This window comes from Melospiza georgiana, chromosome 6 (assembly GCF_028018845.1).
Source record: "Melospiza georgiana isolate bMelGeo1 chromosome 6, bMelGeo1.pri, whole genome shotgun sequence".
Taxonomy (NCBI): domain Eukaryota; kingdom Metazoa; phylum Chordata; class Aves; order Passeriformes; family Passerellidae; genus Melospiza; species Melospiza georgiana.
The window spans coordinates 17,132,095-17,150,508 of NC_080435.1; the positions used below are offsets into that span (position 1 = coordinate 17,132,095).

At 37.8% G+C, this 18,414-nt stretch overlaps 1 protein-coding gene across 1 annotated transcript in view; it reads right to left on the reverse strand.

The window, feature by feature from the left end:
- OTOG (otogelin) overlaps positions 1–18,414 on the reverse strand; it is a 93,013-nt gene that overhangs the window by 31,179 nt on the left and 43,420 nt on the right. The window contains exons 25-33 of the mRNA XM_058026465.1: positions 14,623–14,761; positions 14,247–14,381; positions 13,028–13,174; positions 12,297–12,416; positions 11,494–11,610; positions 10,518–10,674; positions 9,512–9,538; positions 6,621–6,788; positions 4,321–4,599 (exon numbers count right to left, since the gene is read on the reverse strand). Of these exons, the coding sequence (XP_057882448.1) occupies positions 4,321–4,599; positions 6,621–6,788; positions 9,512–9,538; positions 10,518–10,674; positions 11,494–11,610; positions 12,297–12,416; positions 13,028–13,174; positions 14,247–14,381; positions 14,623–14,761 (1,289 nt within the window). The remainder of the gene's footprint in view (positions 1–4,320; positions 4,600–6,620; positions 6,789–9,511; positions 9,539–10,517; positions 10,675–11,493; positions 11,611–12,296; positions 12,417–13,027; positions 13,175–14,246; positions 14,382–14,622; positions 14,762–18,414) is intronic.

Below are 18,414 nucleotides of genomic sequence, written 5' to 3' on the forward strand. Positions count from 1 at the left end.
TGAGGTTCTGCTGAGCCACAACCGCATTTCATGGTAACTTGGCTGCTTCTTTTTGTGAGTTGACAATTCTTACTGCTCACAAGCACCTTAATTTTCTGTGCTGACTTTCAAGGCACAGAGACAAAATTTGCCACTGTTAGAAACTCTGTAATATGAATAATTCCAAGTTATGCTCAAAAAAGGGCTATTTACTTAAAAAAAAAAACCCTAAAATTTGAAATGTTCCAGTGCTAATAAAATGCTGTATTTAAAATAAACATCTAAAAAATAATTTTTAAAATAATGTATTTGGATTTTCAATCTTACCTGATGCTTTTTTTTTTTGTTACTTTAATACAATTTTTTTAAAAATCTAGTAGGCACAAAAATTGCTTTAGAATTAGCTCTATTTATAATGGAGGCAAAACTCTGCTTGGTAACTTAGATTGCCTGTCTCCTCAGTTACAAGTTTAGAAACATGAAATCCTATCTACCCACTTAACACACACAAACGAGTAACAAACCCTGCTCATGACTTCTAAGTTTCTGCAATGAGAAATGTAAGCAAATACCACTGGAAAAACCAAACTTTGTGCCCAGCCAAGACATCACTGGAAGCAGAGTGCAATTACCTAACTCCTGTCCAAGTACGGTTCAGTTTGTTATTTCAACGTTAACGCAACTCTTTCATCTCCTCCTATTTATACAGCCAAAAATGGCAGGTCAAATGTTTGTGTTTGCAGCATAAAAAGGAGAGATGTTATTGTACAGAAAGCTCAGCCTGACTGCAGGAGCTATGAGGCAGATATGTTCAGTGGCACACGTGGGATTTGCAGGTACAGCAGCAGGTGCTCAGCATTTTCCAGCCCCACATCACGAACTTCTGGGCCAACAAAGCACACGAGCTCAAATTAAACTCAACAGCAACTCATTATGAGTGAATCAGGACACTCCAGAAAATTAATTCTACTGATGGAAGTGGATTAGAGTAAACTGATGTTAAAGTAGTTGGTAGTACCACGTGTAAAACTGACTTAAGGTAAAAAGATGGTTTCGTAAAAAACTTTTTCATTAAAGTTAATTCAATTTTCAGTTTTGCCCCACATTTCTGAATGTGATTGAGTTAATTAAAATACAAAGACTAAAAGTGCTCTCTGTCAAACTTAAGCACTGAAAAATGCCTCTGTGCAGTGGGCCTATACTAAGTGCATCTCGATATTTTAATTTTAGCTAAAAATTCTCTCTAAAACAGGCCTTGTATTTACAGCAAGTTAGCTATTACAACACATAACTAGCATTATTTAATACTTTGCTGCAAAACTTATATGGGGCAAGTCATATTTTCATGACATAAAAATAATTCATAGTGATCCTAAATAGGTAACAATTATATGAATGATAAAAGGTAACTAGTTTGAGCATATTATTTTTAAAAAGGGTAAGAAAATAGCAGCTACACCCATAAAAAGGTCATAAATTTCCTACATAAAATGATTTCCCAGCAATCTCAAATGGGAACTGATGGCTCTTACATGGCACCTTTGTGTTTGTCCATCTGGTAAGAGTAAAGGTATTCTTTCTTTTGACTGAATGCATACCAACCTGCCAGCAAAATAATTCCTGAATAGAAGGCAAAAATGTATTTTCTTGTGAATAAGTATACACTACATATCAAAATTCAGTTTTCTACTCAACTTCCTCACATGTTTGTGGGAACAGGACAGCAGAAAAAGCAAAGTATAATTTAAAAAATCCAATTTTAAAGCTGAAGTGACTTCACATGGCAAACACTTCCCAGCCTTCGTGTCTCCCAACATGACAATATTTATTGCGATGAAACTGGAAAAAGTGACTCGTCAGCTGACTTTAAACAGACGTGTGTCTACTGCTGTGGTGATCAGGTCACTTCAAATTCTTCCTTTTGCATGTGCGTCACCGAGCACGAAGAAGTCTCATGAGGAGCTTTCTGGCCAAGGGGATTTACTGGGCCTATTATTCTGCTCCTGATATTTATCCTCTGATTCCGCAGGAATAGCTGCTCCTGGTTCAAGAGTTTCTGATCTAATATGCAAAGCATTTACAATAGTCAGCAGGAAACCCAATACGCTTTTGCCTGCGCACTCTGGAGCTGGTGTAACTTTTCCATTAACTTAAACAAATGCTGCTGTATTTTTAGACCATGTAATTACCCTACATCAGCAGGCTGGCCCTTGTGAGAGCACGCTGGAGAAAGATTGGAGCCCTATGCTCCTCTGCTTATAAAACTCTGAAACCCAAGCCCTCGGATGTGGTGATTAATGAAATACCTCTTGATCATTTGATCTGATCCCACTTGCTGAGGTAAATTGTTTTAGTTTTCCATCGGCATAAATAGGATTTTTCAGTATAATGACTGGAGGGTAAAGACTTCACACTTGAAAAGACATACCATTCTGTGTTAATGGAGGACCACTGAGAATTGGAACATGCTTTACCCTTGTTCATTCCTCCCCCAAAGATAAAAGACCAAGGAGATATTTTTGTTATGTCCCAAAAAAGTGCCTTGCTTGAAATGCTGTACGAACATCCTGGTAATAGCATTAGCCCTCTAATTCTGCCGCTCAAAACCCTCAACAGCTCTGTGATTACAAGCATTTGTCAAGAGGCAACAGGCATTTGGCAATGACAAAATCTGTCATTTTTCTGAAGTTGGAGTGTGCCAGTCAACAGCTGCATTAGGCTGTCAGCGTAATGTACTGCAAAACATGGGCAGATTCACAATGACACCATTAACACTTTAATTCAGTGTTTTGATAACACGAAGCTCCACGAGGCATACAGTTGGCCTCTTTTGTCACAGAAATCAGAGGTTGCTTCAGGTTTGTCTGTGCCACAATTCAACATGGTCACTGTAAAACATGGTCAGGTCATGCTTTATTTCATACAGTATTTCATTTTCTTTCTTTGCTTGTAAAATACACTTCAGTTTCAGAGAATGAACAACTGACTTTAAAACATGGTATTGCCAGGAACACATTAAAATACTTCTGCTAAATAAATAAACAAATAGTTAATGCATTTAAAATTACAGTACAATAAAATTTTTAGAACATAATTCACTTGCAGTGATTTTGGAATCATATATACTATGTTGGGTTTCAGCAAGTAATTATTGTCACTGAATTTCATAAATGGATATGTTTGATGCATCTAAAGTGTTAAGGCAAGTAAAAGCTAAAGCAAAGAATAGTTACATGAATAATTTGTTTTGCTTTATTTTATACACTGATATAACTTGCATGTTTTTCCTGACCTCCAAAGCCACCTTCATTTGAGTGGATGGCTCCACTTGTTTAAGAATGTAAAGACTGTAATTCCTATTATTTCTTTTCCTTACTGATATAAAAACACAAACAAAAAACAAACAAACAAACACACCAAAGAGAACTAGAAATAGATTAAATTACATCATCTTTTTAGTGTGGTTTTATCATCAGCTCTTGTAGGGTCAACGTCTGCGGCCAGCTCTTAAAAAATGATCCTTAGAGTGAGTATCTTCTTCATTTCTGATCCTAATGTCTCAGTGGAATGTAACTATTATGGGAATCTCACAGGTAGGTAGAAAGACCCTCACAGCAGTCTGTTTTGTATTCAAAAGCTGTATCTGTTCAAGCAACATTAGGGAAATGAACATCTGTATCCCCAAGAAGGGGTGAATACCCCCAGCTAGATGATGACTGAAACACTAGTGGTTAACACCCCAACAGACACAGCATCTCTGCGTGTGTAATGGATAAAAGCCAAGGTATTTTTTAGGAAAAAATGAGGTTTGGAAGGTGTAGCCTACAGGCCATGTCCTTAGCACTGGAAGGCATAACTCCTGATGAGGCCACAGGGTTAGCAAAGAGAATTCACTGTACAGAAATCTCTCTCTTGGCAACAGGCCAAGAGAGAAAATGTTGCCCACACACCTTAAATTTTAGAGATCTGTTCTTTTCTATTCCCTTTGTGAATCCATTACTTATGAGTATGAATGCTCTACTCCTAAAGAATTTTCTTACCATCTCCACAGCAAATATTGCCCAGAAAATATACACTAGGATATCTATTTCCAAATCCATTTGGCAAATTTAAAAAAAAAAAAATGTGTTAAGCTAATTTTTCACAAGAAAATAGAATCTCATCTTCACTACAATGCTCAGGGAAAAATATTTTGAGGCTGGATGTCCCAGAATTCCCACAGCTCCCAGTAATGTAGGGGAAGAGGTAAGCAATCTCATCACCTCTGAAAATAACACCATTTAGCCTGGATTTGCACAAGGAGAAAACTGCTGTTCATAACATTGAAGTGTAATTACCTACCTACAAGTTTAAAAAGGGTTGACAGTCTGAACTCCTCTGAATGATGGTACTTCAAAAGCCCAACTGAAGAGGCTGAAATGTGGATGAAGAATCCTGGTTTTGCAAATGACTCAAAGGAACTGTATCCCGACAGCCACGTGTTCTTGTGAATGACAAACGTAGATCTGTTGTGAAAATCTTCTGATTTTTTCCATTTAGAAACAACAAGAGTATTATTGGAGGCCAGCTGAAGAAAATAATTTGGTCTCTCAGCTGTTTCTAATGAAATCAAGCTGGAATCTGAAAAAATAAAACAGAAGAGAGCACACAGAACTTGTTTATTTCCTGATAAATGCATCATAAATTAAGTTCATTCTGATGTACCACTACTGACCCTAGTAGCATGAGGAATGAAAATTGGCTTTGGCCTTACCAGTGAAAACAGCCTGAATCTTGTAAGAAAATGCACTATTTATGGATTGCAGAGTGCTAGATTGTGATGATTATTAAGTTTTCTAAATACTCTACAGATTCCAACAGGAATACAAAGAGATTGAGACATTTGCCCACACCAGGATAAAGGAATATAGCCCTGCAGTCAAGCAGAACTTAATTTACAGTCTTTACTAAGCCATTTGTTTAATAAAAACTTTAACTCCATCTAACTAGGTTTAAAAGTAACATTTGCCATCAGGAATTGATAGCTTAAAAGCTCAGCCTTTCATTAAAAATAAATTAGAAAACTGTATTTTGCATTCAGCTCTCTAGCTCTCCCTTTAAGAACAGTACAGCAAAGTCTTTTTTTCTGGCAAATGTTCCCTCATGTTACCTTACCCTGCAGTACTTCTGATTTCAAGCAGCCTCTGCACAGCCAATTGCAGGGCATCAGATCTTGAGCCTGTCACAGGCATCTGTTGCTCACAGAATTACTTCATTCTATTTTGCTGTAAACTCTGCTAGTCTCTTGAAAACAGCCATTAATCTACTGTAAAATCAACTAACCCTCCAGGACTGGCTAGCATTTCTTTAAAAAAAAAGCTTAGAAAACAAATGATCTCTATTAAAAGGATATATTATCACATTCTGGTGTAACACTTCTGGAAGACCACCTTGTTTTCTGAGCATAAAAGTTTCAGATAATCTGAAAAACCTAGCAGTACTAGTGAATGCCTTTTTATGAATTGCCTGTAGCAAACAGCTCTTTGATAAGTAACAAAGGACAGTCAGTGTGATTTTTAACATCTGCTGTATTGCCAATCAGTGCATTAATACCCAAACTCTCCATTGTCCAGGAATGCCTGAAACTGGTAAGACATGCATTGTGCTGAGATACCAAAGAGGCATGAATGTCCTATAATGATACAGAACATTGATTGTGCAAATTCCTCATGACCAAATGATGAAATTTCATTTGCTCAAACTGGACCATAAGGCACAAACTCTATTTGCCAGGTTAAATTCTGAGAGAGATTTTCATAGGGGAACAGAACAGTAGGACTGACCTTCCCTTTCCAAACATAAATTGAACACAATGTACAAGTGCCTCAAAACTATGACTAATAAAAGAAATCTATACCCAGTGATTCTGTTACATGAGCTCTGGTGTCAGTTCTACAGACAGCAGTAGTAGTAATCAAAGACTTATTTTTTAAGTGACACAAAGCCACCTTCAGGCTACCCAAAGAGCTCATCAGGGGACTCTGGTCAGTAAAACCATTGATACCCAAGCGCTCTGTGGGCATTAAAGCTGTGTATGCAGACAACTTCAGCATTTAAGAATATCACAAACGGTGGATATACTCTTGTAGGCTTTCTGCATATCTCTGAAGGTGTGCCACACACTTTTCATCTAATGAAGAGGGAAGATTCCTTCAGGGAAACTTAAGTTGGGACCCAAAGGACACAAGTTTACAGCACTCACCCTTACAGAGCTCAGTCAGTGCCAAAGGGCATCTCTGTGTGTGTGGGCAGGCAATGAGTGATGGTGGCAGAGCAAGGGAGGTGGGGAGCACTTCCCGTGCAACATTTCTCTCCCATTCTTTCCCACTTCCACCAGAGGAGAGCTAAAGGGAGCAGCACACAGATTACTGGGCTGCAATACCAGTTTGGTGCTTCTGAAGGCTCAGGTGTGGGGAGGCAGCTGCTTTTTCAACTGCTTACAAAGCAACAATTCAATAACCACCAAAGAAAATTTTGGCAGATGTTAAAGTGCACATTCAACTGACAGATAAAGCAAGAAATTTTTAACGCAGGTTTATTCTTAAAGACAAGGGCAGAGTCAGCTCTGTCTTATTTAAGAAGCTAGGTTATTATGACTTTACCATGTGCTTTGGGTTTATAAAGTCCTGAAGTCAGCATGAAGCTCACTACATGCCCAGGAACATCATCATCTTCCTTCACAGGGAATACAATGCCATCCACCAATTTTGCTGCTATTACAGATCTTCCATCCAAATAGCTGACCAGTTTGTATGGGCCTTTTCCCAGAGCTGTAGAGGAAAAAAGGAATTATTTTTCATGTCAAGTGTCACAAGTGCTTGAGCTCTGACCATTAGGGCAGAGTGAAGAAAAACACATCTCACCACTCTGCAAACAGATCTAGGTGCCATGCACTGAATGAAAGAAAACCAAAACAAACCTTTTTTAGAAAACACATGTTCTGAAAATTATCAAGAATACCTACTTTCAATTTTCAAGATTCATGATCAGCTTCTCCTTTTTGTTCCTCTTATATGCTTTGGTTTCATAATAATTTCATTGGAGTTAGCTGGCCCCTAGGTTAATTGATTTAGGATCCTTCTAAACTATTTATTTGTATGGTTGAACTGATTATACAAGTCTTACTACTTTTTAAAACTTATTTTATAATGTCCAAAGCATGAGGTGTATTGCAGAGAATAAAATTTTGTTGTCAACAAGCATCAAAAAATTCCCTGAACAGTGAAGTCTTATTTGTGAAGTATGACAGGAAGGAATCAGCATCATAAGCAAAGAATAAACATACAAGTTAAAAAAGCCAAAAATATGCAAATTCATTTTTAAACCTTAAAATGCCACATCTTCTCATTTAGATCAAACTTTATTACAGAAAAATAGTTGAGTTTATTTTTAAGTGTTTTAAACTATTTTCGTTAAGTTCCCTGTTAAAATTAGGCATTTTATGCCTCACCTGAGCAGTTCACCTCATTACCATTTTACCCACATGGTAAAACAGCAAGCATACATCTGAGATAACTGCAGCTATCAGCTGGGAAGTTAACAGCATTGATTCTTAAAATCTGTTCCAACAGGTTAAAATTTTGGACTGCAATTTGCAGCTTGCCTTCATACTCTGGTTCTCCAAAATCTTAAAATTTATTAAGAGTTTTGAAATCCTAAGGATGCTGCATTACATGTAGAGACCTGTCTCCTAACTGGCTACCTTTTCATACCATTAAATTCTAATGGCATGAAAAAGTAGCCAGTTAGGATACAGGTCCATTCCCACCTAAACATGTACAAAGATATCTTTTTACCTTCAGGGCAGGGAGTTGAAAAACCATGTTTAAATTACTACTTAAAAGTGCTCTGGAAATATCCTTAGATCTTTAAATGTCCCATCTCAGGCCCATCCAAAAGCTGAGAGACAACAGCCACCAGCTGATAATTCCCCTCGACCAAAGACAAAAGGCTTCTGCTTCTAGTAGGACTGGAACTATTTCACTCTGGATTCACCACAAAGTGAATACCTCTTTCTGGTCTAAGACAACTTCTTAACCTTCCTGTCTCCAAAACAAAGAAATTCTGCGTCATCCTACTCTAAGTTGCATAGACAAGAAAATATTCAGCATGGAGATGATTTTTTTTTTTTTTGCCCACTGGCAGCTCTGAAACATCTTATGTTGAATCCTGATGAGCTGGATTAGCAAAGAGTACAAAAATATAAAGAAAGAAGTATACAATAACCATGTTAATTTCAAGGTTAGTCATGTGCACACATCTCCACTATTTCCACTAATTTCTGTCAGTGAGAATTAAGTAACAAAGGCAATAACACACCTTAAAAGTGTGTGTGATCATTTAGCTTCACTATCACCACAGATGTTAGAGACACTGCACTTGCAGTCTACCTGCACTAACATTGTCTATTATCTGACTGTATTTTTTATGAAAAAACCAACTAAAAAGAAAACTTAAAACCTTCAATCACCTCTTATAGTTAACTATCCTTTATATAAATTAATTGAAAGTCTTTAAATGGAGATTTAGATAAAATTCCCATGCATTAGTGATTTGACTCCACTCAAAATCTTTTCAGGAGTCAATGTATGAGAAAAGGCACATTTCTTGGCCATATTTTTTGGGTATGGCACAGTGCATAAGTCTGTCCTAATTTAACTTGGTCCCTTTCTCAGACCTTTGCAGGAGTGAGCTGCTGCAATATTGATCAGAAGACCAAAATACTCCATGTCATGTGGACCGACAGGCTTCTAGATGAGCTTAATAAAGAGTTACAGCATAAATAGCAGAAGCCCTGACTTTTCCTCACACCAGGCTGCCTTGTGTGCCACATCTGACCGTGCAGACACAGGCAGGGTGATTTGGAAACAGCCTGAATATGGGTTCCAGAGCTAACACAGCACCCTGTGCAGGTTCAAGGTATGGTCCAGCCCCTTCCCCATGGTTTGCACTCCTCTGACAGCCACTCCGATGCAGCAGCAATGCTGGTCAGTCAGGAACTCCAAGTTGGGTCAGACAGACCTAAAAGGAGAGTTTCTCCCCTCTGGGGACAAAAAGTTGCCATAGCTTAACAGCTACCTCCCTCTGGAGGTTGCACAGGAGGCTGTGAGTGATTTAACAACCCACTGGGCTCTGTTCAGCTTTGAACTGCACTGCACCTCAGCAAGTAGCACCACTGGCACTTTTCACTTTATATTCCATTAATTAGTTCGTGATTTAATTGTTTAATCATCATCCATCACTGCAAAGAAAATTAGTCAGACACATGTTCTTGGGAGAGGTCCAGGAATTATGAAATTAATAACCTTTGAAAAACCAAAATAATGCAGCAAAACAGAAGTTAAGCAACAGTTAAACAACTAACTGGCTAGTTAAACAACATAACATTCACAAATGTTTTCAGTAATACAGTTGTTTTAATACAAAGATTCTAAGACTTAAATTAAAAAGCCCAAGAGTCCGTTAATATTTTGTCACTTCCTTTAGAACTTACCTTTGTTGAAATATTCACAATCATAAGCTAAAAAAAAGAAAAAAAATGCAGTTACAGGCATTCTATAGATAAACAGGTTTTCTATTCCCCTTGACAATTATGATGTGAGCCAAATGCTCGGCCAAATTAGATCATACCAAACATTTATTTAAAAGTTATTGCCAAATATTTGCTGTACTTCAGATAAAATACTAATTTAAACTACACAGATGTACAGAAAGCATTGCTTCCCAGCAGGAAACACTAGGCTTATATACTTAGAGCTGTCTTTTTGTGACCTCTAGTGGCTATGACTGAGCTTCACATAAAAACACACCTTTTCCATCCAAAGTTGAGAGTAACCCCCTCACTCTGAGGCCAGTTTGCTGTGTGACCCTGAGCAAGCTGCGCACTCTCCCTGTACAACTGCAAAGTGAGAAAAATGCTTGTTTCCTTCCATTCTTTGCATCTCCCCTTCTTTTATCCCATCTTTGGGGAAATGACAGCCTCTTGTTAGGCATTTCCACTAGGCATCAGAGAAAAGAGCCTCAGATTTTTAAGTTCTAAGAATTGTTGGAGAGGAATCCTAAGGTAATGACTCTGCCCAGCTTAAAAAATAACTTGTTTTCCTTCAGAAGACCTTTATATTTCACATTTGCTCTGTGGGCTTTAATAAGGCACGTATGTTTACTAGATCTTATTAAGAAGTGAAGTTCTCCTGAAGATGGAAATCACTTGAGCTGTGAACTCTGCACCTTTGGTTTGAGGGATGCATGCTGTACCCTAATATAGATTTCCCATGTTTTCTCCTTTGACATCATAGGACAAAGGGATTAAAAGCAGAAAAGTATCACTCACAAACACAGAAAAAGCACATAATCCAGCTAGACCAGAATGAAATGGGAACGAGAGGCACCAGTGAGGCTTAGATTTAGTTCATGGCCCCAAGTTCAGTTGGTGCGACTGATTTTTGGGGTCTGGCTGCCACGAATGAAGGGCAGGGGCAGTGATGGTCAAACAAACTTACGGCACACTCTGGGAGACCTCCAGTCCACAGCAACTCCGTGCTGGCAGCACTGATGGGCATAAGCTGAGACACTCGTACAGAAACACTCACAGTCACCACCCTGGTTACAGCCACAAGTGTCTGTCAGGCAGTTGGAGTAAAACCAGGTGACGTCAATCTGGAAATGAAAACATCGCTTATCAAAAAACACTCCCACAGGAGCTGCCAGCCAACACCTCGACACAAAGCTGTGGCTCTTCCAAAGGGCAACATATCCAGCTTGGAAGAACTAAAGATTTCACTCTCAATGCTTCCTGGAACATGAGAAAAAAATGTTTATAGGGACACACCATAAAATCTTGTCCAGCCCTTCGCAACACAATTAAATCAATGACTCATTAAGAACAGGCACATTAAGATACTGATGTGGGCTTGTGTTTCGTAATATTTAAGTCCTAATAAACTGTGAAAAATGTTTATGAAATTAAAGAAAATTTAAAGGAACACAGATACACATAAATGTAAGAAATCAAAGTAGATGGAAAGCTCTTCTTTATGTGCAAGTAGTTAATATTCTCTTCATATTATCAGGCAATTTCACACAAGAATTTGTTATTTTTCCTTACAGTATCTTCAAGTCTTGTCTTAAGTGACAAAATTTCAAAGATAACTGTCAATGGTAATTTTCTTACTGAAATGTTACACATTGTACATGGATTTGCATTTGAGTAAGTTTGCTAGAACTGAGTTTTTCCCATCTGACACTGCCCATCCAATACATTTGTTTATATATGCATGAAAAATGGGCGTGCCATGCAACACATTTCATGAAAAGCAAGTGGTTATTCTTACACAAGTAATATTTGTGATTAAAAATAAAATATCCCCAATTTGGTGTATTTTTGTCTTCATTAATAAGAGCTTCATATTGAAGAGCAACATTTCTCTCTGGTGCTATGTTCGATGTCACTTGTTTATATACAGGACTACAACTCACCACTGGGTGGCAAGCTTCAAATGCTTCACTTAGCAGTATCCCACATTCCTTCTTGGCAAATGGCTCTCTAAGGGGGTTCAAACTGCATGGATTTCGAATGTCAGGGCTGTCAACACACTAGACCGGGAAGCAAAATGAAGGTGAGAAATTTTTCACAACCACTTTGTGTTTTGAACTTGCAAATCATATTTTTGTGCTTTTTAATTTTTAAGGAAGATGGAAAATGTGAAACAAATGCATCATTTAAGAAACTAAAGCAGGACTAAGATATAGATTTAAAAGCTAATGCTAATGAAGAAGAAATGGAAAATGACACTATTTGAAGAAACATTCCACTGAAGGCAGCACAAAAACACACACACACCTATGGGTCTAATTGAGGTACCAGAGAGGCACATAGATTTTTTTTTTTCTTTCCATTTCTATGGCTGCACAGTAAAATGCTTCCCAGCTATGAAAAATCAGCTAAACATTCAACACACTCTAAAGCAAACTCAACATTCTTCCATTATACAGAAATCCCACTACTTTATTGTTCAAATGTAATTAAAAACATTCAAAATATTGTTACAGCATTTTTCTCTACTCTGTAAACACTCTGCAGCAAAAAAATTAATTTTGTTTCCTTTCTTTAGCAGCTCATGGCATCTTTAAGAACCACTGATATTGTCATTTGTATTGCTGCCTGACTGGTTCTTTCAGCAATGCACTTCTGATTTTATTCAAGATTAATTTTATTGTATAACAGCAAAAAAAAGTACTAGCAAAATATATTAGTAAGCACATTCTCTTTTTCCATGTACCTCTACAGCTGTCCAACTGTTTCCAAACTCTTGTGCATTTGTTAATTCAAAATTATCTGGAGTCCTCAGTTCATTTACTGTCTTCAAATCAAAATTTCCACACAATCCAGTCAATTCTCCCTGAGGAAAAAAATTATATATACATACACATATATACATATTTATAAAAACATTTTCACAAGATGAAATCCTGTCAGTCATAATCATTTTCACAACTTGCATCTTCAGCTGTTTAATTATAAATTTGTCATATTTTGATCCTTTTTCAGCTGAATTTCTCTCAAAAGAATTCAGCTTTTCAGTCAGAAGAATTCAGTAACAAAGCTATGGAGGATATTTTATTTTGGCAATGTCATTATTTTGCCTTTTCAGTTATGTATCCCCAAGCATTTAAAAAAGGAGATGACCTTTTTGTTCAGCAAAGGGAGCTGTTAGCCAGTTATGTGTATTTTTAAGCCTCAGCGAAATAACATCTGCTTCAGTCATATATTGAATGAGTACTGAAGGAAAACTTCACCCCAAAGATATTTGTCTCTGTTGTTACAGCAGTTATACAGAAAACAGTAACTAAAACAACGATAAATGAGAATGAATACTTTCATTGACAAGGTAGCTGAGTGCTTCTTTAATTTATTTCTGACAGGCTATTCTCTGAAGAATTATGTCTTATTTAACAAGTTTTACATAAACACCTCAAAGGAATGGTAATAAGAGTGTGGACTTCCACCTACCTGCCACTGATGCCCCATCTGCACATGAACAGTTGTCCTCTGATCCCAAAGAATGGTGATATGTTCATCAGGAAAGTGAACAACAGTGAAAAATCCAGCTTTCCATAACTGCATTTTTTGTAGGCCATCTATGTAACTAGATAAGCTCTGTTCAAAATAAAACAAGGGAGCTTATAATGGAAATAATATCTTCATAAAATATTCACTTGACAGGAAACAAAACATCTAAATGAAATTAACAACATGGTTCTCTGACACGTCCAAAAACAGACAGAAGGCCACAGAGGGGAAAAATGTTTAAGCAAAAGGGGCCTGGATTTTGGATGTATTGTATTTTTATGATTTTCTAATTTTAAAAGTTGATTTTACATCAAATTTATAAGATGGGTAATGGACTGAAGATTAGAATGTTAATAATTCGTCTGGGAGGTAGATGACTACTCTCAAGGCTCCTGATTATAATTTTCACTTAGTTATAAGTAATTCTGTCACAGTCACATGCTTTTTTTGAATATGGATAGGTAAAAAGGATGCATGAAGCAGCCTCTGGAAATAAGGAATTGTCCAAATATGTCCCTAGATCACAATCTTGTTGATAGCATTTTTCTCTCAATCCACTAACAATCAGATTGCAACTTATTTGTAGCACGGGCTAATATGCCTGGTTTAACTGCACAATATCTCAAACTTCCTTTCTACAGTCAGTCTATAAATAGTAAATAGTACTATTTATACTATAATTACTAATATACTAAAATACTAAACAATGACAGAATAGAGTTTGCAGTTTGGCCAAAACACAAATAAAATCCAGGCTGTGGAGGATACATTCCACAGGGGCTGCAATTTGTTGGGATTTTTTAACTGTATAGAAATATTCCTCCTATACATTCCAGACCTGACTAAGCTCTTAGTTCTAGTACAATTAATAGCAAAACTCCCATTGACTTCCAAACACTTGTATTTCTCCTAAGATATTAAACAGGTAATAAATCTAAAGAAAAGAGCTACAGTTATCTCCTCCAACATTTTTGTTAAATACAGACAAGATTTTGTTTAAAGTTTCCACTGAAAAATTCAGATGTGATCAGCATTCACTGTAAAGATATTTACACCTCTGCTACTGAAGTGGCACAGTAAGTTTTTGGTTATGAAAGGAAGAAACACCCAGAGAAGTGCATATGCTGCTTTTTGATCAGCAGTAAGAAATGAAACTTACTGGATTCCCAGTTTCATCATCAAATACTAAAAGAGATTTTCCAATGTTAATGAAAATGTTTTTTCTGCAAATGATTCCAGTACTAAAGCAGTCAACATTCTCTATAACGATAGAAAGACTGGTTGAAGAAGTCCCCTGAAGAAAAAAAAAAGTCAGTTTTTAAATACATTAATATATATATTGATATAGAGTTCAATTAGCAGAAACCTCAGAGCATGTTTATGTTATATATGATTCAAAGTCTAAACAATGCCAAAAATGAAAAAAACAGGATGTAGGACTCAATAAAATGCACAGAGAGGAAGTAAGCACAACAGTAGATTTTAACAAGAAGTTTTAAACCAAATTTTAGGGAGGTTTTACACAGAAGTCTCACCTTGACCAGGTAAACCTTACAAGTTCCCACAAAGTCAAAGGTGAGCCCATCGAAGGTGCGGTAGTGCCGGTCCCCGTACGCCGTGCACATGGACGGGCAGGGCTGGAAGGTGCACTGGAAGGATCCGTGCTGGCAAACGCTGAAAAATGCACCACCAATTATGGGAATATCAGCTGCAAGCCCAGACAAATGATTACAGCTATTGCACTGAGAAGCAAAGAAACAAAAGCTGTGCAAGTGTGAGGAGCGGGGACAGAAGCATTCTGAAATGCTGGCTAGAAGCAGGACGTGTCAATTAATTCTCTGGGGAAAAAAACATCTAAGTTTCTTCTTCCATGAGAATTTAAAGGCTCCAGAATAGACAGGCACCACAAAAAGTCTCAAAAACCCCCAAAATACAACCAAGACAATCAACAAAACAAAAAACCCAGTGCAATGTGATACAATTTATTCTGTAGTGCACACCAATAACATGCCACAAAGAGCCTTGTTTTTCAGCTTGTCACCACACATTTATTTGTACAAGCAGAATCTTAGAGTCAAAAAGTAGCATGTCCTATTACTAGAGTCTGCATGCATTCTCTGCTTGAATGAGAATTTCACAGAATTACCAAGGAAACATTTCAGTAGCACTGTTTGGGTGCTTAGGTTCCTTAAAAGAGCCATGCTGTTGGACTTTTTTTCCAGATGTCATCACCCCCAAACACCAGCCTAAGAATTTAGGAGCTTCTAGAACAGTTCAAGTTATGTCTATAGCCGCCTTAAACATCAAAGGGTTTTCATCACACATCTACAGGACGACTGTTCAGCCCTTGCTGAATTCCCTTTGCAGCATAAAAGAAGAAGTGGATTCTTTTTGCATAATAGGAAGGAGGCTTTGAAGCATTGGATATTATGCCTCTTTCTGAATCATCCTCTTGCTGTTGGGATTCATAAAGTTAGAGGGTTTTGAGAAAGTGGTACAAAAGGCAGGCCTCAGACAGCAGACTTGTGAACACTGCTAATACAGCAAAAAGTTTTCTAAGCAGTAGAGCAGACATGAGAAATAGAACAATAAGCCCTTGTGACTTGCCCTTATAGGTTGCAACAAGTTTATTTAATGTATATCTTTAGAAGGTTAGAATGAGTCTCTGTGCTTTGTCTCTCATAAACAAGCCATTGTGTTAGAAAATAAGTCCCTATTCTGTTAGCTACCATTACATGTGTTTCATATGATTGGATAGAATTATTGTCAATATGTTTTGCTCTATGCGTGATTAGCTGAAACCTAGGCTGAGATGGCTTTATGCTACCCTGTAATGTGACATTTCCTTGGCATTCCATTTGAATCAGAGAGCTATGAACATACTGTCTCCATTGTCCTAACAGTGTACTGAGACTGATGTGTGAAATAAACAGCACAACACTGATTTGGATTGTCCCGTTCTGTTCGTGTCTGTAAATAGTTGCCAGCCTGGCAAAATCTTGCCATCTAAATAACATTTTCAGAGATAAGAGTATTATAAATAATGGATAGAATTTCATTTCCTGTATCCATGAGCAATCATTACAACATCATTACTCTGTTCCCAAATGACCCAGACACAAATTTTCCTTGATAAAGACAGCAAAGCTGGTGCCTTGGCATAGCTTTAGTATAGGTCTCTTTATAAATATAGGTTAAACTAAATACAGCATGTGATATAACTTTGGCACATACCTAAGTTTACTTTTTAAAAAAACTACTTTTACTTTACTCATTAAATGAATGCTGAATATATTACAGCTAAAGTCTTAACGTGACTTACAGAAATACTGGATAAATCTCCAGCATTTGTCCCTCATATACTGAAGTAGCAGATAATAGGAAGTTTTCCCTCAGTATAAATTTTTAACAGTGTAACTTTTCCCTTCATATTTCTATCACAGTGCCAGTACACCACTTTTTTCAGAAAGGCAGCAAATATCTAGAAAACCTAGGCAGCTCCAGCTACAGGTAGCATCAGGTTTCCTCCAGTTCCCTTAGCAATTAAGTTGCACCTACATGGAGCTACAGTCCAGGTTTTCCTAGACCCTGCTTTTCCCATCACTGATTTGTTCCACTGCTTGCATTTTGCCTCTCTACATGTATCAATACACTAAGCAGATGGCTAAAATAAGTTAAAAAATACACGTCAGAAGTGTTTGCTGTACCAAAGCACAAGGAAATAGCAGCAGGACTTGCTAACTGCAGTCACTTCAGAATAGCAGCAAAGGAAGGAACCTCATCAAGCTGATGGAAAGAGAGGAAAACAGAAAAAATTGTTTGGATTGGAAGACTAAATGCTGCTTCTCATGTTCTCCTGAGACATTAGGTTTTAGTTTCACTCATGGCCTATTGAAATCTCCATATGCTGATGCCTTAAGGGTCTCCAATGTGCAGAAACATTGCTTAGCATGTAGAGCCCAGGGAGATCCTTTTCTTTTTATTCAGGAACACACTGACAGACAGAAGGAAGGGATTAAGAGGTATACAATGTCTTTGAAGTCCTCTACACCAGGCATATTTCATACTAAGTGAACTAACATTTAGTTATCAGAATCTAGAGAGCCCTAGCTGGAAAAGCTGAGCTATCAGAATCTTCTAAACTTCAAATAGCTTTTTATACAGCGTATTTCCAAGAAGTATTTGTTAAAGAATACAAGAGGCCCAATTCAGCAGCCCACAGAGAGTGACCAGGAGTTGCTCAATGGACTCAGCATGATGACAGCAGACCAGCACATCTACTTGCAGAAGCCCATCTTACCTGGCACAGCACCTCATCAAAACATTGCTCTGATAGCCTCAGCATTAGAACGTTTTGTGTTTAATGTTGCCACTATATGCTAAATATTTCAGGTACTTGCACTGAAAACAAAATTTGGGAAACCTAGAGCCACAGGTCAGTCAGACCCCACAGATTGGGTTGAAAGCTCCTGTCAGTTCACAGGTAGTTTTGCCAACTTATGAAGTTAGTTTGTTCATCATGTCATCATTCAATACATAAATCATATCAACATTTAGGTTGGTAATACTACACCAAGTATGAGTAAGATATTTATTGTCAACACACACCAATTCAATGCACCAGCCCCACTACAGGATGACTTCTATGAGTGCCTAAGTGTGTTTGTTTGTACAGAAGCACTCTCATGCTTTGCACCTTCTCCTTAACACATCTAATACACCCTTGCACATCCTCTCAGCAGACTCAGATTTTATATGCTTTGTATCATGCAGAGCTCCTCGCAAGCTCCCCTCCATTTGTGAACAACAGGTTGTCTAAAAGCCAATATCACTTAATCTGTCTCTGCTTCTGGATACAGAAGACTACAAAACTCATGACAACATTAACAATTTGCATGAATTAATGAGCCTGGCCTCAGGGAAAGAAAAAAAAAAAGAAAAGGCTAAATATCCAGTGTCCTTCTGCCTGCATTGCTGCTGCCTTTGGTGAAGTCTCATACAGGTTAGATGGGATAAATTAATTCTCCCTGATGCAAGCAATCCCACACCAGGTCCAAATGGAGAGGCCTTTGGAAACAAGGGGTGAACAACCCGGGTCGCTTTACCTGCCTGCCCAGTGGAGATGCCTTGTAAGTCGCTTCACCAGTCCACCAAAGGGCTACAAATCTCTTCTAGAGCAGCTACTGAGGACCTGACGAGAGGCAGAGGAAGGCAGTCAGCACAAGGCTGCAGGGGGCACGACATCCAGACAAGGCAGAGCCTGGTGCTGATGGGATGAGCCTTCCCTGGGCCGGGCTACCCTGAGCTGTAGGGCCAGGAGCAGCAGG